The following is a 22388-nucleotide window of genomic DNA, read 5'->3' as shown; positions in this document are numbered from 1 at the left end:
GAATGGTTGTTAATTTCAAGTAATCACCATAATAGTTTTAATTTGAAGAATGACCTGGAGATACTGTGTTACCAATCTCCTAAATATCATCCTGTCACACTGATTATGATATTTGATGGAAATTTCAATTCCTATGTTCCGATGTTCCTACGTTTTGTGTGAATTGTGTATTACCAGTCAAAATCACATTCTATCACAATAAATCCTTTGAAAGTTTTGGACACATTTGTGATCTGTAATGACATAGTACAGACCCATCTAGATTAGAGATACAGCACTGAAACAGGCCCTTCGGCCCACCGAGTCTGTGCCGAACATCAACCACCCATTTATACTAATCCTACACTAATCCCATATTCCTACCAAACATCCCCACCTGTCCCTATATTTCCCTACCACCTACCTATACTAGTGACAATTTATAATGGCCAATTTACCTATCAACCTGCAAGTCTTTTGGCTTGTGGGAGGAAACCGGAGCACCCGGAGAAAACCCACGCAGACACAGGGAGAACTTGCAAACTCCACACAGGCAGTACCCAGAATCGAACCCGGGTCCCTGGAGCTGTGAGGCTGCGGTGCTAACCACTGCGCCACTGTGCCGCCCCCCATCTAGCCTACGCTCTAAACTAAGCAAGGTGCCAGTATCCGAATTAATGCCTGGAAAGGGATGTTGAGTGATGGATTGTGATACCTTCCACTTCCTCTGTTTGTCCAGGGTCCTGCACAGCTTCAGAAACTGAATTGGAAGAGAGAGACGGTTAGTAGTAAGAGTTAGTAGAGACAGATGAATGCTACTGAAAGCAGCTGCACTTTGTTATACGCATAATACCCATTATAAAATCCTCAATCCGTGATAAGATATTACCCCAGCCTCATGAGCCCCAACCTTGTGTAGCAACCGCTTGTGTGACACCTTTCGAAAGCCTTTTGAAAATATCCATGCCTATTCCCGGTTATTATGTGCCCAGTTGTCCTGCAATGGAGCAGGGAGTGGGTTAGTAATAGCATAGTGAGAAGTCTTGAGGATATACATGCCATGATCAAATATTAAGGATGTTGCCTGAAAGGTGTCAGACATAAGGGGAAATGAGGAAGTTGTAGTAAAGAGGGTAGCTGATGTGAAACGTGGCAATAGTAGTGGAAGGAAGCGGAGTGACATGTGCTACTGTTATTGGAAGAGAGTGAAATGAAGCGGGACGGTAAGGCCTATGCATGATGGAATTATGGTGGTGCAGGGCTCAGGAGAGAGTAACACATGATATGAGTTAAGAGCCTAATTATCCTGGTGACGTCATTATACTTTGAGTGACATTGCACTCATGGCTTGCGTACTATTTTCATTGTTTTGACCTCTTTTGCCACTGCTGTCTGGCCACTTATCATAAGACACTTGTTATGGTCAAGTGATAAAGGGTGTGGCTGGTTCTCACTGTTTCCCTCCCAATTGACTGTAGCAAGTGGTTTGTTGCTAGTGCTTTAACCTTTTGTGTTTTATTTGTCAAGCAGGTTTTCTTGTAGGTTTAAAACAGAAGATTAACTATTTATTGAACAATATTCATTCCCAAAATCGTTGCAACCACACACATGCATACACTCGCGCGCACACACGCGCGCGCACACACACACACACACACACACACACACAATTATAGATAGATAGAGAGGAAAAAGAGTAAGTGGTTTGAAGTGAGGTAGATTTTCATGGTTCACAGTAAACCTATCGAATCTTCTCGGAGGTCAGTTTCTCTTTTAAAGTCGCAAGCCTGGAATGTTTGTGGATTTCTCTGGTGGTTGAGATTTCAGTCTGGAGATGGGGAGTTTTAGTGTTGACTTCACAGCAGGGCTTCTTCTTTGGCTTTTTCTGTATCTCTCACAGCTCTCAGCTGAACAGGCTTTTGTGATGTTTGCTCTGATCTCTCCCTTTTTCTCCATAGAGCTACTTCTTAAGGTAAAAGTCTCTCACATGTTGCCTCTGTTGGGAGACGCAGAGCCCCACCCCAACGTGGTCACCAACAATGGACCAGGATATGGCTACTTCACACATTCTTTGTTTCAGAAGAACCCATTCAATTGAAAAATGTCTTTTGATGGGTTCAGGATGGGTGTAATTGACACCTCTAAGCTTGGAATAGATCCTTTTGTCCTTAACAGATAGCAAAACAGTTTGAATATACAGGGCCATGTTGTTTGACCTTTGGCAGCCATATTGCACTTTTATTCAAAGGAAAAATCAACTTTTTATAACTCTTCAGTTTGTGTTCTCTATTTTTAATCGCTGAACTTCATGTAAGTGTGACTTTCTTTGGTCCACCATTGGGAACGTCACTTCATTCCTCGTGTGACATCTCCACCAGGGCCCACCAAGCAGCGTTTGAAAATCTTGGGGTTTTTTGCATTAGCTGAAGTCTCCATGGCAGTTTATAGTATATAGTAGCCAATGTACATCTCCCCTTTAAGATGTGCAAGCTGTCTTTAAATGTCATCAAGGACACCGCCCCCTCCTGCTCCCCCCCCCCCCCCGCGGCAATTAGACGAACTGCCAATGAACAGTGCGAAGCAGCTCACCTATTTGATATTGGTTAGGCACAGGGACCGAAATTTTACCAACTCAACACCTGAAAACTGAACAATGTGTAATTCAAAATATTGGAACTCTGCATTTGATTTCTAAATGGTGTAATTAGTATTGTCAGTTATCTGCTTTTCTCTCATTTTGAATGGTCTTGATTGTGTTCCAGAAATTTGAGAATGAAGACCCCAGATTATAAAAAAGCAAATTTCAATTTGTGTAAGAAAAAGTTTCACATTTAGGAGTACATATAGATGGAAGGGAGTTTTCATATGCCATGTGACATGCTAATTTGACTCATGAAAGGCAAGCAATTAAAAACCATAACTTTTTTTCCAAAGAAAATTCACCATTTTCACTGTCTTTAAAAATGTTACTTTCTTTATATAAATAGATTGTCTAAAAATGACAAACTGGCACAAAAGCAACTAATCCAATTGTTGCAAAGGCCACTGAGCAACCATGTTGGTTGTCCATCAACCCCACTTTAATCCATCCAATGGGAAACTGACTGGATTGGCCATGTGTTTTATACCGCAGCTGATTTTACTTTCTATAGAAGAAACAGGTCAAACCAGTTAGCTCCCACAGTTAACAAGACAATAAATAAAGGTTAACTATAACTTAGTAATATAGAGATCTCTATTATAGAATGAAATTGAGGAATACAATTTATAAATGAATGAGTTATTCCCGACAACAAATAATGATTTTAGTGCCCCAATTTTTAAACATAACCTGATAGTTTAAGGTGACTGAATTGTATATAACTTATGTGTCTGGGCGGGGATGGAGGCAGGGATGCGTTGCAAGTTGTTAAGTAAACAGCAGTGGTCACATGTTGAAATTCTTCAGATTTTGTCTATCAGCACTTCCATATGTGGATCTCTTCTTGAGCAGTTTTTAAATGTAAGTTAATTATTTAAAGAATTTATTGATCCATTTCTTTCAACAAGCTATTCTGTTTTTGCATGAATTGGAGATTCCCTAATGACTGATACCTGTCATTTTGGCTTGAATCTTACATGTCTGCCGCCAAGATCGGCAGCGGACATAAACTATGGTGGTCAGCTATCGCGGAGCCGCCGCGATATTAAACGCGGTGGCTCATTTAAATGGCCGGCACAGACCGCCCCCCCCCCCCCCCCAATGACGTGGAGGTGGCAGGCGGTCTGTCCCTGGCAATGGCATCAGGCGCCACTGTGCAGGTGCTGATGCCATGTTTAAAGGGCTTCTAGCCCTGCCATTTGAATGTTTAAAGAAAAATGACTTCAAAAATTTAAATAAAGTTATCCTGACCCTCTCCCCTTCCAATGATCCTCAAAGTCATTACTTGCCCTCTTCCCCTCCTCAAAAAAACCTACCTTGTGCTCCCAACCTTCTCCCCAAAGGTCATCAACTTTAAACTTTACCCCTTAACACCATCCCCTAGACCAATGAAATTAGTTTCACCCTGCTCCCCCCCCCCCGCACCGCCCTGCACTGAAAAACTTACCTGCTCTCCCCTCCCCACTAGTGTTCTGCCTTCGATCACCAAAAGGAGATCCGAAGGCGCGGGAGTGCTGGTCGCCACCACCAATATGGCACTGGAACGGATGGCGGGAGTGGGTAAATAATTATTTTTACTAAATTAACATATTAAATTTTGGTCCCTTCGCCAAGCTGCGGGGGTGCCTCCACGAGGCCTCGTCGCCGCCAACAATTTCGAGCCGGGCCTTCCTGGCGCCTCTCCCAGAGAGATAAGATAAACTGTGTTGTAGCTGAATGAATGTACTTGGACTCCATTTATTACTAGTTTCCATTAGCTTAGAGTTGTGGGTACATGCTGTTATTACTGATGTACAGCGTGACAGCCTTATCACCTTGCTTGCACAGTACAGGTAGATCAAAAATGTTCGTTGTTTAGCTCATTGTATACAGCACTAATCAATTTAATCATTGTTAGGGGTTGATAGATGGTGATACTTCTTCTGTAAAATAAAAGAGTCAAGCTGTAAACTAGCTTTTGCTTACTGGTGTTGTGCTATGGTATTACAATATATGAACAAATTTTACTTTGATGAATGATATTGAAAATCTTGACCTTGAAAATCCCTGGCAGTTTGGGTGTAAATTCCATTGTAACTTCAACAATTGTGGAACAGATGGAAACTAGACTGGATGGGCTGGATTTTATGGACTCCCTGAAGCTGGGTCAGAAGCGGGGAGGCTCAAAGAGTCGCGTGAGGTGCTGGGGGATGGAGGGCCTGTATCTGCTCTGACACCAAATGATTTTACCGGGGCTGGGATAAACCGACGACAGCCTTCCCACCCAGAGGATAATTGAGGCCCTTAAGTGGCCTATCAGTGGCCACTTAAGGGCCTCTTCCTGCCGCCACTGGGATCTAACCAGCGGCAGGGGGTGCCTCTGTCGTGCAGGGACGGCGTCTTGTAAAACGAGGTGCACTCCCTGCAGGCTTGCGGGGGCGTTGCGGGGGGGGGGGGTGGTGTCCTTCTCTGTTAGCAATCTGTGGCCCATGGAGGACCCCCACTGGCAAAGCCTACAACTTCATGGACCCCCACCCCTCCCCCTGGACTTCAAGACTTCACGTTTACCCACCCACCCCTCCTCGCCAGAGAGAGTCTTCTGGACTGACCCTGGCAACTCCGCCTCACTTAACTGATGTCTGGGGTTCCAGCACTGGGCCTGGGTCCAAGACCTCTGCATTATCATCAGGGGCCTCCGCTCCCGGTGGTGCTGCTGATACTACTGAACTGCCAGCCCTGTGATTGGCCAGCCGCTTTTGGAGGAGGGATACCTGTCTTTAAAGGGACAGAGATCCTGGCAAGGGACACCTCGGCTTGAAAACTCCGGATAATGGCTCTGGAGTTGTGGGGCATGAAAAGGCTGAGGCGGGATTCCCCTTGTCTTTGCAGCCCGGCACCAGGAGCCCCGCTCCCTCCACAAAATCTAGCCTTATATATCAGCTTACAACCTTTAGTATGGGATTCTATGAAGGCCTATTGGGAATGGAGCCTCCACCTGCCCCAAACCTGGGCAAAGGTGAGATCGGATCATCTTGTTCAGAGTCCTCAAGTTCCGGTTCTTGTGGAGCCCAGACATCAGTTAGTTGAAGTACAACGACTCAGAGGAAGTGTACTTCCATGACAACCATTGGAAGTGGGGCCCAGATGAGGATTATTGCATGTACCTCCAAAGAATAAGGACACCAGTTTGATTCTAAATTTTAAAAACAGCTTGTCCATAAAATGAATTTCGACTGAGAGCTGAGAGAGATGGAAAAGAGTATGCTACTCAAAGAAGGAGATGATTCTGGCAGAGTAGGTGAGACGCCAAGGTGAGATTTGGCAGTGAGATCTAGGCTATCATCGTGGTAGTCAAAAGTGAAGCCAGATGGGGAAACTTCTGGACTGTGAAAGGAGTCATTTCCTGGAACCCACAATTCTATCAGCACCAGGACGTCAATAGAATCATCCAGGATGAGATTGTAAATTGCCTTGTTTGCTAGTGAGCAAACTCTATGGCTCGGTCTGGAGCTGCGGTCATTGGCAGGAATGGAATGAGGTTGAGTTTTTGACGAGGGATGGAATTTCAGCAGCTACTAGTGCCACTCACTGCCAAGGCCACCTCCTTAAAGTAGATCTGGATCATGTCTTTTGTGGCCCTCCTTCCAATTTAGTCAAAAAGCTAGATCCTCCTTTGCCAAATTACGAACAGCCACATCTCAACTAAAGGGACAATAAATTTGTGAGTTACTCACTGCCCTGAAGAACCATGAGCCTTAGAAATTATAGGTGTCAGTTTTTGGGTACCTCCTCCAAATTCCCATTCTTCATATGTGAGCCATTTGAGAAGGTAGATTGAGTCGCGGTTTAAAGTTTCATCCAAAAGATGGCACCTCCGATAGTGCAGCATTCCTTCAGCACTGGACAGAAGCATCAGCCTAGGTTATGTCCTCAAGTCTCTGGATTGGAGCGTAAACCCACGACCTCTGACACAGAAGCAAAAGTGCTGTCACTGAGCCAAGGCTGACAGGTAGAACTGGGTGTCTACAAATGTTGTGAAAGGGCAATATGTAAATGTCGAGGAAGCAGGCTGAGGATAGATAGTTGGGGGACTTTTTATTCATTCACGGAATGTCAGTGTTGATTGCAAGGCCAGCGTTTATTGCCCATCCCTAATGTTCCTTGAAAATGCTTTGGTGATCTGCCGCCTTGAAACACTGCAGTCCATGTGGCGATTAGGTAGGGGGTTCCAGGATTTTGGCCCAGCAATGATGAAGCAACAGTAATATATTTCAAAGGCAGGATGGTGTGTGACTTGGAGGGGAACTTACCAGTTCATCTTATAGATGGTACACACTGCAACCATGGTGTGCTGGTGGTGGAGGGAGTGCCAGTCAAGTGGGTTGCTTTGCTTTGTTCTGGATGGTGTCTACCTTCTTGAGTGTTGTTGGAGCTGCACTCATCCAGGCAGGTGGAGAGTATTCCATCATACTCCTGACTTGTGCCTTGTGGACAGGCATTGGGGCGTCAGGAGGTGAGTTACTCGCTGAAGGATTCCTAGCCTTTGACCTGCTCTTGTCGCCACAGTATTTGCTTGTTCTTTTAAGTTTCCGGTCAGTGGTAACCCTATGGCTGTTGATGGTGGAGGATTCGGTGATGATAAAGTCATTGAATGTCAAGGGGAGATGGTTAGACGCTGTCTTGCTGGAGATGATCATTGCCTGGCACTTGTATCACAAATGTTTCTTGCCACTTATCATCCCAAGCCTGAATGTTCCAGGTCTTGCTGCATGTGGGCATGAACTGCTTCATTATCTGAGGAGTTGCAATTTGAACTACAATTATTAGCGAACATCCCCACTTCTGATCTTATGATGGAGGGAAAACCATTGGTGATGCAGCTGTAGATGGTTGCACAAAGGACACTGCCCTGGGAACTCCTGCAACGATGTCCTGAGGCTGAGATGATTGGCCTCCAGTAACCACCAGCATCTCCATTTGCGCTAGGAATGACTCCTGCCAGTGGAGAGTTTTCCCCTGATTTCCATTGATTTCAATTTTACTAGGGCTCATTAATCCCCTATGCTGCTTTGATGTCAAAGGCAGTCACTCCCACATCACCATAATAAAAGCAAAATACTGCGGATGCTGGAAATCTGAAATAGAAACAAGAAATGCTGGAACCACTCAGCAGGTCTGGCAGCATCTGTGGAACGAGAAGCAGAGTTAACGTTTCGGGTCAGCGACCCTTCATCGGAACTGACAAATATTAGAAAAGTCACAGGTTATAAGCAAGTGAGGTGGGGGTGGGGCAAGAGATAACAAAGGAGGTCTAGATTGGACCAGGCCACATAGCTGACCAAAAGGTCACGGAGCAAAGGCAAACAATATGTTAATGGTGTGTTGGAAGACAAAGCATTAGTACAGATTAGGTGTAAATACACTGAATATTAAACAGCAGCAAGTGCAAACCTGAAAAAAAACAGTGGGTACGCAAACTGAACAAACTAAGATGAAATGAAATAAATGCAAAAAAAAAGATTGTAAAAAATGTAAAAAAGAATGTAAAAAAAAAAGGAAGAAAAAATAACTAAAAATGAAAGTAAAATGGGGGGCTGTCATGCTCTGAAATTATTGAACTCAATGTTCAGTCCGGCAGGCTGTAGTGTGCCTAATCGGTAGATGAGATGCTGTTCCTCGAGCTTGCGTTGATGTTCACTGGAACACTGCAGCAATCCCAGGACAGAGATGTGAGCATGAGAGCAGGGGGGAGTGTTGAAATGGCAAGCAACCGGAAGCTCAGGGTCCTGCTTGCGGACTGAGCGGAGATGTTCCGCAAAGCGGTCACCCGGTCTGCGCTTGGTCTCCCCAATGTAGAGGAGACCACACTGTGAGCAGCGAATACAGTATACACATTGAAAGAAGTACAAGTAAATCGCTGCTTCACCTGAAAGGAGTGTTTGGGGCCTGGGATAGTGAGGAGAGAGGAGGTAAATGGGCAGGTATTACACCTCCTGCGATTGCAGAGGAAGGTGCCCTGGGACGGGGACGAGGTGGTGGGGGTAATGGAGGAGTGGACCAGGGTGTCGCGGAGGGAACGATCCCTTCGGAATGCTGACAGGGGAAGGGAGGGGAAGATGCGACTGGTAGTGGCATCACGCTGGAGGTGGCGGAAATGGCGGAGGATGATCCTTTGGCTATGGAGGCTGGTGGGGTGAAAAGTGAGGACAAGGGGAACCCTGTCACGGTTCTGGGAGGGAGGGGAAGGGGTGAGGGTAGAGGTGCGGGGAATGGGTCGGACACGGTTGAGGGCCCTGTCAACCACAGTGTGGGGAAATCCTCGGTTGAGGAAAAAGGAGGTCATATCAGAAGCACCGTCATGGAAGGTAGCATCATCAGAGCAGATGCGTCGGAGACGGAGAAACTGGGAGAATGGAATGGAGTCCTTACAGGAGGTAGGGTGTGAAGAAGTGTAGTCGAGGTAGCTGTGGGAGTCGGTGGGCTTATAATGGATATTAGTAGACAACCTATCCCCAGAGATGGAGACAGCGAAGTCAAGGAAGGGAAGGGAAGTGTCAGAGATGGACCATGTAAAGGTGAGAGAAGCGTGGAAATTGGAAGCAAAGTTGATAAAGTTTTCCAGTTTGGGGCGGGAGCAGGAAACGGCACCGATACAGTCATCAATGTACCGGAAAATGAGTTGGGGGAGGGGGCCTGAGTAGGACTGGAACAAAGAATGCTCGACATATCCCACAAAAAGACAGGCATAACTAGGACCCATGCGGGTACCCATAGCGACACCTTTTACTTGAAGGAAGTGCATGGAGTTGAAGGAGAAGTTGTTCAATGTGAGAACAAGTTCAGCCAGGCGGAGGAGGGTGGTGGTGGATGGGGACTGGTTGGGCCTCTGTTCCAGGAAGAAGCGGAGAGCCCTCAAACCATCCTGGTGGGGGATGGAGGTGTCGAGCGATTGGACGTCCATAGTGAAGAGGAGGCGGTTGGGACCAGGAAACTGGAAATTGTCAAAATGACGTAGGGCGTCAGAAGAGTCACGGATGTAGGTGGGAAGAGACTGGACCAGCGGAGAAAAGATAGAGTCAAGACAGGAAGAAATAAGTTCAGTGGGGCAGGAGCAGGCTGACACAATGGGTCTGCCGGGACAGTCCCGTTTGTGGATTTTGGGAGGGAGGTAGAAGCGGGCTGTCCGGGGTTGTGGGACTATGAGGTTGGAAGCTGTAGAGGGAAGATCTCCAGAGGAGATGAGGTCAGTGACAGTCCTTTGGACGGTGGCTTGATGTTCGGTGGTGGGGTCATGGTCCAGAGGGAGGTAGGAAGAAGTGTCCGTGAGTTGGCGTTGAGATTCTGCAAGGTAGAGGTCGGTACGCCATACGACAACACCACCACCCTTGTCTGCAGGTTTGATGACCATGCCGGGGTTGGACCTGAGAGAACGGAGTGCCTCAAGTTCAGAGGGGGACAGGTTAGAGTGAGTGAGGGGGGGCAGAGAAATTGAGACGACCAATGTCTCGCCGACAGTTTTCAATGAAGAGATCAAGAGCGGGTAAGAGGCCAGGGGGAGGGGTCCAGGTAGAGGGAGAATGCTGGAGGCGGGTGAATGGGTCTGCTGGTCGGGGGGAGGACTCCTGGTCAAAGAAGTGAGCCCGGAGGCAGAGGCGACGGAAGAAGAGCTCAACGTCAATGCCGAGCACGAAATTCATTGAGGTGGGGGCGTAAGGGGATAAAACTGAGACCTTTGCTGAGTACAGAACGCTCAGCATCAGAGAGGGGGAGGTCAGAGGGTATAGTGAATACACGGCAAGGGGCACCTTCCCCTGCAATCGCAGGAGGTGTAATACCTGCCCATTTACCTCCTCTCTCCTCACTATCCCAGGCTCCAAACACTCCTTTCAGGTGAAGCAGTGATTTACTTCTTTCAATGTACTATACTGTATTCGCTGCTCACAGTGTGGTCTCCTCTACATTGGGGAGACCAAGCGCAGACTGGGTGACCGCTTTGCGGAACATCTCCGCTCAGTCCGCAAGCAGGACCCTGAGCTCCCGGTTGCTTGCCATTTCCACACTCCCCCCTGCTCACATCTCTGTCCTGGGATTGCTGCAGTGTTCCAGTGAACATCAACGCAAGCTCGAGGAACAGCATCTCATTTACCGATTAGGCACACTACAGCCTGTCGGACTGAACATTGAGTTCAATAATTTCAGAGCATGACAGCCCCCCATTTTACTTTCATTTTTAGTTATTTTTTCTTCCTTTTTTTTAACATTCTTTTTTACATTTTTCCAATCTTTTTTTTGCATTTATTTCATTTCATCTTAGTTTGTTCAGTTTGCGTACCCACTGTTTTTTTTCAGGTTTGCACTTGCTGCTGTTCAATATTCAGTGTATTTACACCTAATCTGTACTAATGCTTTGTCTTCCAACACACCATTAACATATTGTTTGCCTTTGCTCCGTGACCTTTTGGTCAGCTATGTGGCCTGGTCCAATCTAGACCTCCTTTGTTATCTCTTGCCCCACCCTCACCTCACTTGCTTAAAACCTGTGACTTTTCTAATATTTGTCAGTTCCGATGAAGGGTCGCTGACCCGAAACGTTAACTCTGCTTCTCTTTCCACAGATGCTGCCAGACCTGCTGAGTGGTTCCAGCATTTCTTGTTTTTACTCCCACATTACCTCTGGAATTCAGTTCTTTTGTCCATGTTTCGACCAAAGTTGAAATGAGGTCCTGAGTAGAGTGGTCCTAGTGGATCCCAAATTGAGCATCTGTGAGCAGGTTATTGGAGACGAAGTGCTGCTTGATAGCACTGTCAGTGACAGCCTTTATCTCTTTGCTGATGATTGAGAGTAGACTGATGGGGTTTTAATTGGCCGGATTGGATTTGTCCTGCTTTTTGTGGACAGAAAATACCTGGGCAATTTCCAATTTGTTGTATATATGCCAGTGTTGTAACTGCACTAGAATAGCATGGCTAGAGGTTCTGGTAGTTCTGGTGCACAAGTCTCACAAACTTTAGGGATGTTGCCAGGGACCATAGGGCTGGCTTTACTGTGCGCAAAATGGCAGCGGTCCCACCTGTGAGGGTTATTGCGGCGGACAGCCATTTAGCATAATAACTAAGGCTGTCCCACCCCTTAATTACGTGGCGCGGGCAGCATTGGCGACGCCCCTAGCGACGTCTCCTGATTTTGGATTGCAACAGTATCTACTTTTCCCTCTGCAACAGTATCTACTTGCAGAACTCCCTCCTTCACCCCCCCCCCCACAACAGTATCCATTTGCAGAGTTCCCTCCTTCAACCCCCCCAACAGTATCCATTTGCAGAGTTCCCTCCTTCTCCCCTCGACAGTATCCATTTGCAGAGTTCCCTCCTTCTCCCCCCAACAGTATCCATTTGCAGAGTTCCCTCCTTCTCCCCCTAACAGTATCCATTTGCAGAGTTCCCTCCTTCAACCCCCCCAACAGTATCCATTTGCAGAGTTCCCTCCTTCTCCCCTCGACAGTATCCACTTGGAGAGTTCCCTCCTTCTCCCCTCAACAGTATCCATTTGCAGAGTTCCCTCCTTCACCCCGCACCAACAGTATCCACTTGCAGAGTTCCCTCCTGCACCCCCCCCCCCAACCACCAACAGTATCCATTTGCAGGGTTCCCTCCTTCACCTCCCCCAACAGTATCCACTTGCAGAGTTCCCTCCTGCACCCCCCCACCCCCCACCACCAACAGTATCCGCTTGCAGAGTTCCCTCCTTCCCTCGCATCTACAGATTGAGTTCAGCGGCAATGTCCGATGTGAAAAAAAATTCCACAAGATAATGGATAACTTGCCTAATCTCTATAGGCACCGATGACTCTCGCCTTGGTGGCACCAGGTTTTCAAGGACGGGAAAGTGAAGGCACATGAGTGCCATACAGTAAGCATAAGATTGCAAATGCTTGGTAGGATCGCGCAAATTAAATACAAATTCATACAAAACAGTATGTAGCAGATTTAAATTACGATCCCGTCGCTTCATGGTGGCAGTGCCGCCATAGAACTTTGCTGCCTCCTAGAAAATTGGAAAGCCGGCATTTTGGCAACAGGTTCCATGGCAGATGACTCCACACCGATTCTCTCCCCCCCCACCCCCCCCCTCCCCCCACCACACTCCCCGCCAAAAAACCTGCCTTCTAACAAAGAATAAAATCCAGCCCATAGTCTTTGCTATATCTTGTGCACTCAGCCATTCCTTGGCTTCAAGTGGAGGGAATCAAATAGGCTGAAGACTGACTTCTGTAATGGTAGAGCCCTTAGGAGGAGGTCGAGATGGATCATGCACTTAGTACTTCTGGCTAAAGATGGTTACAATTGCATCAACCTTGTCTTTTGCATTCACATGCTGGGCCCTGCCATTATTGAGAATGGGATTGTTCATGAAGCCTCCTCCTATTAGATGTTTATTTGTGCACCATTCATGACTGGATGTGGCAGGACTGCAGAGCTTTGATCTGATCTGTTGGTTGTGGGATTGCTTAGCTCTATCTATAGCATGTTGCTTCTGCTGTTAAGTATGCATGCAGTCCTGTATTGTAGCTTCATCAGGTTGGCACCTCATTTTTAGGTATGCGCAGCGCTGCTCCTGGCATGCTCTCCTACACCTCTCATTGATCCAGAGTTGACCAGAGGTAACGGTGCAGGGACAGGAAGTGAAGCCATTGCTGTAAATGCTCTGACTGTGTGAACTTACTGATCATACCTCCTATATTTACATCTAAATCATTAATGTACACTACAAACAGCAAGGGTCCCATCACCGATCCCTGCAGTACACCACTGGTCACGGGCTTCCACTCGCAAAAACAACCCTCGACTGTCATCCTCTGCCTTCTGCCATTAAGCCAATTTTGGATCCAATTTGCCAAATTGCCCCTGGATCCCATGGGCTCTTACCTTCTTAACCAATCTCCCATGCGGGATCTTATCAAAAGCCTTACTGAAGTCCATGTAGACTACATCAACTGCCTTACCCTCATCTACACATCTAGTCACCTCCTCAAAAAATTCAATCAAGTTTGTTAGACACGATCTCCCCCTGACAAAGCCATGCTGACTATCCCTGATTAATCCCTGCCTCTCCAAATGGAAATTAATCCTGTTCCTCAGAATTTTTTCCAATAGTTTCCCAACCACTGATGTTAGACTCACCAGCCTGTAATTACCTGGTTTGTTCCTGCTACCCTTCTTGAATAATGGTACCACAATCACTGTCCTCCAGTCCTCTGTACCTCTCCTGTGGCCAGAAAGGATTTGAAAATTTGTGTCAGAACCCCTGCTATCTCCTCCCTTGCCTCACATAACAGCCTGGGATACATCTCATCTGGGCCTGAGGATTTATCCACTTTTAAGCTCTCTAAAACAGCTAATACCTCCTCCCTTTCAATGCTAATTGTTGCTTGACTAGTCTGTGGGACAGCTCTCCAAACTTTAGCACAAGCCACCAGATGTTATTAAGGAGGACTTTGCATGGCCAACAGGGTTGGGTTTGCCATTGTCGTTTCTGGTGCCTAGGTCGATGTTGGATGAACACAGCTGATGAAAGTTCATTGACCTCAAACATTAAACCTGAAGTTCCTTCTCCACAGATACTGCCTGACCTGCTGAGTGTTTCCAACTCTTTCTGTTGTTACTACCAAGGCGGGAGGAGAGCACTGTTAATTCAGTCCCGCTTCTCCACAGCTCACAACTTATCAATAAATTTTCCCACTTACCGAAACAGCCAATTAGATACTCTATTTGTCCCCAGAATAAAGAACACCAACCAGGTTTATTTATTAAACAACAAAATTATACCTTTATTATAAACCAAGTCTTAACCAATAATGAAGTAAATATGTATGCAAATTGAGATATTAAAGCCCCGTATTTTTATCCTAGCTTTCACACACGCAGATACAACCAAAAACCGGTTAAGCTGGGAAAAAAGGGATTTTTGTTTACAGCTGTTACAATGAAGTAGAAGGAAGAAAAATAACAGACTGAATATGGAAGTCCTTTGTTTTGGTGAGGTGTCCCAAAGTCGAATAGGTGGCTGCCACTAGGAATCTTTCAAGGCGAGGTTGATGAACAGTCTGTTTGGGTAGGCGGTTAAAGAGATTCAACTACAGCAGTCTTCGCATAGGTCTCATAGTAGGTGTGCAGCAATCAAGGTTTCAGTTCTCACACATTCAATGAAAAGTTCTTTTAAAGTTGCAAGGTTTCTGCACCCATTCAGGGTTTCTTAAAATGCAGGAGGCATCAGTACAACTTCATGCAGGCTTTTGCTTTTCAAGAGCAGGGATTCTTCAAAGGGCAGTAACACTTGTCTGGATGTTCTTCTGAACAAATTTTTAGTCCAAAACCCAGCTGGCTTTAAACAGTTCAAAGTGAAACTAAACTTTTTCCAAGCAAGTCCCATGATAATCATAAATTCTGTCTTGTCACAACAAAGAATATCTCTTAAGTCAAACCCCTGCTATATTTACTTGAAATCAAATGCTTTCCATAAAAACTTGTTTACTGCTCAAACTTTTGTTGAACTTTTTAAAAAAAACCACCCGATGTACGGCTTCTTCAGTTTCAAAATATAGGCCATCCTTTTACGCCACCCCAGCGCCCCGATTGAGGGCCACCCCGGCCTCCCAGCTCACCCCCGGACCCAGCACACCCCCTCCCCCCAAAAGACCACTCCAGCCTCACCAGGGAAGGACCGATCCCCTGGTGAGGTATGCCCCTACTTACCCCCTCCTGGATCCATGGTGTCGGCTTGGCTGCAGTCCCAGCAGTGACCACCACTCCCAGCGGCACTGCTGGGACTAAGAGCTGCCAGCCCGCTGATTGGCGGGCAGCTCACTGAGGCGGGACCTCCTCCCTCAAGTGGTTGGAAGTCCCGCCTCAGGACAATTAAAGCCTGGGGACCCGTAAAATACAGGATGGATCCCCAGGCTAGGCGGAAGCGGGTTCGGCACCGACTTTCACGTCGGAGTCCAGCTCCCGTCCATCCACCGTAAAATTCCGGCCATAGATTCTAAGTTTTAACAAAAAATATGGAAACTCTCGTAGCACTCTGTTTCTGTCTACGTTTATATTTCCTTTTTCTAAAAGTAAGTAAAAGACATTGACTAATAATTTTTTGTTTCTTCCTCTGTAGAATTCTACAGCACTTCAACACCAGCCCAGAAGAATATACCATCATTTTTACATCAGGAAGTACAGCTGCTCTTAAACTTGTTGCAGAAAGTTTTCAATGGAGCTGTGCAGAACAAAGAGACTCAAGGAGTCAGTTTTGTCACCTGACTGACAATCATACGTCTGTCGTGGGTATGAGAGGATTGTCTGCTCTAGCTGGTGCTCTAACTATTTCGGTAAACCACAATGAGATTTATGAAGATAAAAAGAGTCTTGTGGGCAAGGTGGAAAATTGCCACACTCATCATCTGTTCTGTTATCCTGCTCAAAGCAACTTTTCAGGGACAAAATACCCACTTACTTGGATAAGGGACATTAAAGCAAAAAAACTGTCTCCTTTTAGCAGAATCCCAGGGAAATGGTATGTGCTGGTGGATGCAGCCTCATTTGTGAGCACCTCGCCACTTGACCTCGGCTTACATCAGGCAGACTTCATCCCCATCTCATTTTATAAAATCTTTGGGTTCCCAACAGGTTTAGGAGCTCTGTTGGTGAAGAATGAAAGTGGACATATGCTGGGAAAGAGGTATTTTGGAGGAGGAACAGCAGCTTCTTACTTGTCGGGAGAAGATTTCTATGTTCCAAAGCAGTCATTAAGTGACAGGTAAGGTATTTCTCCTCAGGAAGGAAAATATAACTTTTAAGATATTTTAGTATCTTTTTGGAGCTTGAATATTATTGGCTAAAATGCATTCATGTGCTAAAAATATTCATTTTTCCAGCAACTAGCTTTTAACATTATCTTGACTGAGTCACATGCAAGAATGATATTGCAAAAGGATTTTGCATTCTGTCATGCAGACCACCACCTGCCAAGAATGAGGCACATTAATTTTGTCATATGAACATTGATTTTAAACTGTTGCTGGAGTGAAGAAATGACTTGCTTGAAGATCACCAGACATGGGCTGGAGACAAAGGACTATTCCCTGATCCAAATAACCCAAATAGATTTTGATCACCAGACATTGAAGGTGTAAGGAAGTGCATTCCAGTGATTGCTAAGGTACAATCCACAAACCTCACAGGAGAGACTGTTCCAAATAAGGAGCTAGTCACATGAATAACCTGCTGGGCAGCCTGGGGTTTTTTGAATTGTGCCACAGAGAAAGATTCAGAAGGCAGGGTGCAATTGAAGCTGAAACAAGCAAGTCTCTCACCTGGCTGTCTCTCTCCCTGGCTTTCTCCCCAAGCCACCGGACCCACGGAAGACACGTAAACTTTAAGAGAGAAAAGACTCCCACATCAGAATAAGTTGAAGCGTGAACTGGACCCCAACGAATTACAAGACTTACCAGCAACCTAAGACTCCACATTGAACTTAAAGGACTGTAGCTACCAGATATTGCCTCAAATCTTTCCCCTTTATTCCTTCTACTTTTTGCGTCTCTATCTGCATGTGTGTTTATCGCATATGCAAGCTAACATGGTCGTGTCGCATATTTGTAGTCATTAACCAGATTAGAGTTTAAGATTAATAAACTTCTATATTTCTTGTTTAAATCTAAGGAAACCTGTTTGATTTATTTGCCTTACAATTGGAACAGTGAACAAGGATTCACTAAGGGGGAGCTGAAAACATGATGTTTCTAAAATTAAAGCCTGTTACGGTTAAACCAGGCAAAGGCAGAGAGGGAACCCCTAGACCCCTTCTCACCTGGTCGTAACAATTCTGATGTTCCTATTCCTCGTAAAATATATTTCCAGTTTTTCAACCATCGAATGCAAACTTTGGTAGTAAATCTGGGACGTTCACTGACTACTGCCAAAGAGCATAAAACCAATTTATCCTTCTCAAAAAGTGCTGCCCACAATGAATATTTAAGAATCTGTTTAATTGACTTCAATTAGACCTTTTCCTTCTCCCTTGTTATGTTGGGTCATTGCATGTTTTGTGTGCAAGATATGTCCCAGAGTATTTTCATCCTTAAACTTTCAATGTTATTTTAAGGCACTTAATTTTGAACATGCACTGTAAAGTACATTCAATGACTGAGTCAGCCATGGCTCAATTGGTAGCACTCTCACCTCTGAGTCAAAGGGCGTACCTTCAAGTTTCACTCCAGGACCTGAGCACAAATATCTAGGCTGACACTCCAGCAAAATACTGAGGGAGTGCTGCACTGTTAGAGGTGTCGTGTTTTGAGATGTTAAACCGTGTCCCCATCTGCCCTCTCGGGTGGATGTAAAAGATCCAGGGCACTATTTTACAGAACAGCAGGGGAGTTATCCACAGTGTCCTGGTCAATATTTATTCCTCAAACAACAACACAAAAAAAATTGCCTGGTCATTATCACATTGCTGTTTGTGTGAGCTTGCTGTGTGCAATTTTGGGATGTCCTGAGGTTGTGAAAGGCGCTATATAAATGCAAGTCTTTCTTTAGATTAGATTAGATTAGATTAGAGATACAGCACTGAAACAGGCCCTTCGGCCCACCGAGTCTGTGCCGACCATCAACCACCCATTTATACTAATCCTACACTAATCCCATATTCCTACCAAACATCCCCACCTGTCCCTATATTTCCCTACCACCTACCTATACTAGTGACAATTTATAATGGCCAATTTACCTATCAACCTGCAAGTCTTTTGGCTTGTGGGAGGAAACCGGAGCACCCGGAGAAAACCCACGCAGACACAGGGAGAACTTGCAAACTCCACACAGGCAGTCCCCAGAATCGAACCCGGGTCCCTGGAGCTGTGAGGCTGCAGTGCTAACCACTGCGCCACTGTGCCGCCCTTGTAATAATTCACTGATGACTTGTGAAACACAAGGAGGGCAATCTCACGAGTGCATGCTTCAGTGAGAAGCCTTGCCACTGAGAGCAATCAGCCTGCCCATGATTTTCAAATTTGTGTCTGGAATTTCCAATATGTGCCCCTGCCAGAAGTGTGGACCATAAAGAGTTGCTCACAAGTAAAATAGATTTCCCTATTACATGGTTGCCATTACAGGTGTGGGGTTCATTTTGTTAACTTTGTCTTTTTTTCCTGTATTTTTATGAGGATTATTATTGCAAGCCCTGTAGATTGTCTTATACCTCTCATTATGCTAATCATGGCAACTTTTTTTCTTGCACCACAACTAGCTCAAGTCAGGGATCTGCACCGACATGTTGCACCACAGACATCTGACAAAATTATTGACTCAGCCATGGACATGGGGGCAATTAATCTGTATATAAAGTGTATAGCCAATCTAATGCCATCAAAACACAGTCCGATTTAAAACACATTTCTCCCTATAAATAAAGTAACTAAGCATATAAGCATCAATGGAGAGCAGAACAACTGGATGAGGTAGATATCTAACAAAATAGTATGCAATGCCAATGTGAATTACTTTGTTTAACAGAATAAAGCTAGCCAAACCATGTCACGGTGTGGTAGATGCATCTGATCGGATGACCTCTGTGGATTCAAACTGTATCAGGAATGCAAATTCATCCAATAAACCATGAAACTCAAGGAGAGGATTGTTATTGTGGTTATTGAGGTGAGGCAGTAGAAAAATCAGCAATAGGAAGATCGACAATGGGACACACTTCTATTGTCACAAGACAATGTAACCTGTGATGGTCAATGTTTGTGCAACTTCTCCACCTGCTTGTAATATGTGTCTAAAGACAAGGCAGCCAACAAAAGGGCAGTGATCTCCAAATCAGGAGAATTTTATAGAATGGAGCAGATAGTACTTCAGAAGAGTCATGTAAAACAGAAAAGTAGAGTGGGACAGGAAGGGACAGAGAGATTAACGCTACATAGCCAAGACTAGTTTATTCATCTTGACAGGCTGTTAAACTAGGTCCTGGATTCTAAAATACAGAAACAACAGCATCTCTCATGGACAGAATGTCATCTTCTCACCAAAGCTAGTGACAAAATTAGATAAACACAATTACAAATAAAGAACGCCCTTCAGTTCCTCCAAAAAAGCGATTCTCTTTAATTCACTTATATCTTTATCTCGGTTGTTGCGATTGAGATGGGAGGAATACACTGTCTTTCTCCAGTTCCACTTTTCCACAGGTCACAACATATATTTAAATGTTTACCCAGTTACCAGTTATATATTCTATTTTTATTTGAGAAGAAAATCCACCAACCAGGTTTGTTTTAATAAACAACAAAATTATCAATTTATTATAAAACAAGATATATTCATTAAAGTGGCAAAGTATTAACACAAAGATTGAAATATAAAAGTTCCCTTCTAACTTAGCCCAACATATATACTTTGTTAATTCTTGAAGGAAAAGGATAAAATATGGAATGATATCAGTTGTCCCTTTTCTGGTGTCCCACATACGTGTAGACTAGCTGTCACTGGGCTCTTTTTGGAGCAGTTCTCCTCAGGCGACATCAAGGATTAGTCTGGCAGGCTTTCCAGGAGAAATGCGGCATCAGGAGTTTCAGCTATCACACACTGAATTCTTAGGGTTTCTCAGAGATGTGCAGAAAGGATGAACCGGTCTTCTCTTTTAGCAGGCTGACCCCCAACTGACTCAAAACTGGCCAAAACGAAACCAACACTTGATCACCATAAATCTTGACATGCCACTTTTCTGTAAACAACTCCCATAGATAGAAGGTACTTGCTGTTTACTTAGCAGAAGACATGTGACTTCCAGTAAGTGTTTAAAACAAAGTCCCAAAGTTCTTCTGGTGATCTTTTAAAAAAACTAAGTGCAGCATCTATGGAATCACTTCAGTCCTCCAAAGAAATCAACTTCCACAATTTTAAAACACAAGTCCTTGTAAAAATTAAAAATGGAAGTACTTTCACAACACCTCGATCCTTGGAGGAATGAAACATAATTTTTAAATGCATTTCGTTACAAAGAGTGGAAAAAAAAGATTAAAGAAAAATAAAACACATTTACACACTCATTCTCTCTATACCTGTAACTACTACAGTTCTAGTTGTTTGATAGTACAGAACTGTATTATCGCTGAAAATAGTGACATGTTGTCGAACCTTTTCGTCTTGCACTCATCAGGACAATACGCAAGAATAACCGATGTAAGGGAAAACAACGTATACTACATGAGAAGAGAGTGCTGATTGGTTGGCAAGTGAACTCTGATTGGTAGAGGCATTGCCTTGGAGAATGCACCAGTTTATGGTGACTGACAGTTAACTGCCAAGCTTTGTTTGAAATTTAAACCAGACAGCTTGACTCTGATTGGTCAAGGCATTGCCCTGAGAAATGAACCAGCGAATGGCTGTTATTTATTTTGTTCAGCTGAAAAAGGCACAATGTGTGTATATGTTCTTTCTGTGCAAAGAACAGGGACCTATGTATTAATATATGTAGCAAATGCGCCACACTGCGAGCCCTACTGACCATCTTAAATTGGTTGTCAGCGTAATTCTTAGCACACTGCGGATTATTTAGCAATTGTTGTCAATCACGGAATCACATCTAATGTTGGACACTGTGTTTTGAGTTTTGCAAGCATGGGTTGGTTTGGTATGGCCTGTACCGTGCCCGTTGTGAACTGCAGAAGGGACATGTTGTTTGATACAATCCGCCAGTCTTTGGGACATATGGCCTATATACCTAACATCACACTGGCATTGAAATTCATGTATCATATTACTCCTTTGTGTGACAGGCAGGATGTCTTTTTGGCTTGACGGCAGCATCCTTTTAGTGGCGACCGCCACACATGTTGCTACTGCGTATTAGCAGCGTGTAACAGCTAGCTTTATCTGTTGCTCAAATTTTTGGGATACATTACCCTTCCAGGATAATTTGAGGTAGACGGGGCACTATTCAGGGCCGAAAATGACGGCCTGAGGCCCATTCGTAAGTTTGCACGATATATGCAGTCACAGGGAGAACTTGCAAACTCCGCACAGGCAGTACCCAGAACCGAACCCGGGTGGCTGGAGCTGTGAGGCTGCGGTGCTAGCCACTGTGCCGCCCAATTTGCCAGTAACCGGACTCCGCTGCTGCTTTGATGCCTCTCCTGGGTGCTACGCATGGGTTCTTACTAACGGAGGGAGTGAATTCTTAAGTTCTTCCAGGAGAATTATTTTCCTAAGGGTCTCATACACAGCCTCTACCTTTAGTGCCTGTATCCGACGATCAAAATTAATTTGCTTTACCCTCTCAAATTCTATATAAGTTCGCCCAGGCTGTTTCCGGAGTTTCTGAAATTTCTGCTGGTAAGCTTCAGGGACCAACTCATAAGCTGCAAGAATAGCCTTTTTGCCATCTCATAATCTTTAGAAGCCTCCTCAGAAGGCATATCATAAACTTCATGAGCTCTTCCCATCAATCTGCTTTGCATGAGCAGTGTCCAGCTTTTTTTTAACCACCTCATCTGTTTAGCTATCGTTTCAAAGAAATGAAAAATTCCTCTGTGTCCCTTTCCACAAATTTCAGGAAGGCTTGCTCAAATTTAAGCAGCTCTCCACTTGGTCCTGGGTTGAAGTCAGATTCTTCCTCCTGTCATGCAGGCACATTAATTTCGCCACATGGACATTAAATATCAAATTGTTGCTGAGAAGAAGAGAAGGCCTGTTACAAGGAATTGCCAGGCCCCTGGCCAGAAAGACATTTTTGCATATTAGCATC

At 44.9% G+C, this 22388-nt stretch overlaps 1 protein-coding gene across 2 annotated transcripts in view; it reads left to right on the top strand.

Annotated features, from left to right (window-relative positions):
• The window catches only part of mocos (molybdenum cofactor sulfurase), a 432886-nt gene that overhangs the window by 61431 nt on the left and 349067 nt on the right, over positions 1–22388 (top strand). For both annotated transcript variants that reach the window (XM_068010709.1, XM_068010717.1), the window contains exon 4: positions 15759–16400. In XM_068010709.1, coding sequence (XP_067866810.1) covers positions 15759–16400 — 642 coding nt within the window. The remainder of the gene's footprint in view (positions 1–15758; positions 16401–22388) is intronic.

This window comes from Heterodontus francisci, chromosome 2 (genome assembly GCF_036365525.1).
Source record: "Heterodontus francisci isolate sHetFra1 chromosome 2, sHetFra1.hap1, whole genome shotgun sequence".
In the NCBI taxonomy this organism is placed as follows: domain Eukaryota; kingdom Metazoa; phylum Chordata; class Chondrichthyes; order Heterodontiformes; family Heterodontidae; genus Heterodontus; species Heterodontus francisci.
Note: the sequence above shows the minus strand (reverse complement) of the source record. Positions and strands in the feature narration are given on the sequence as shown.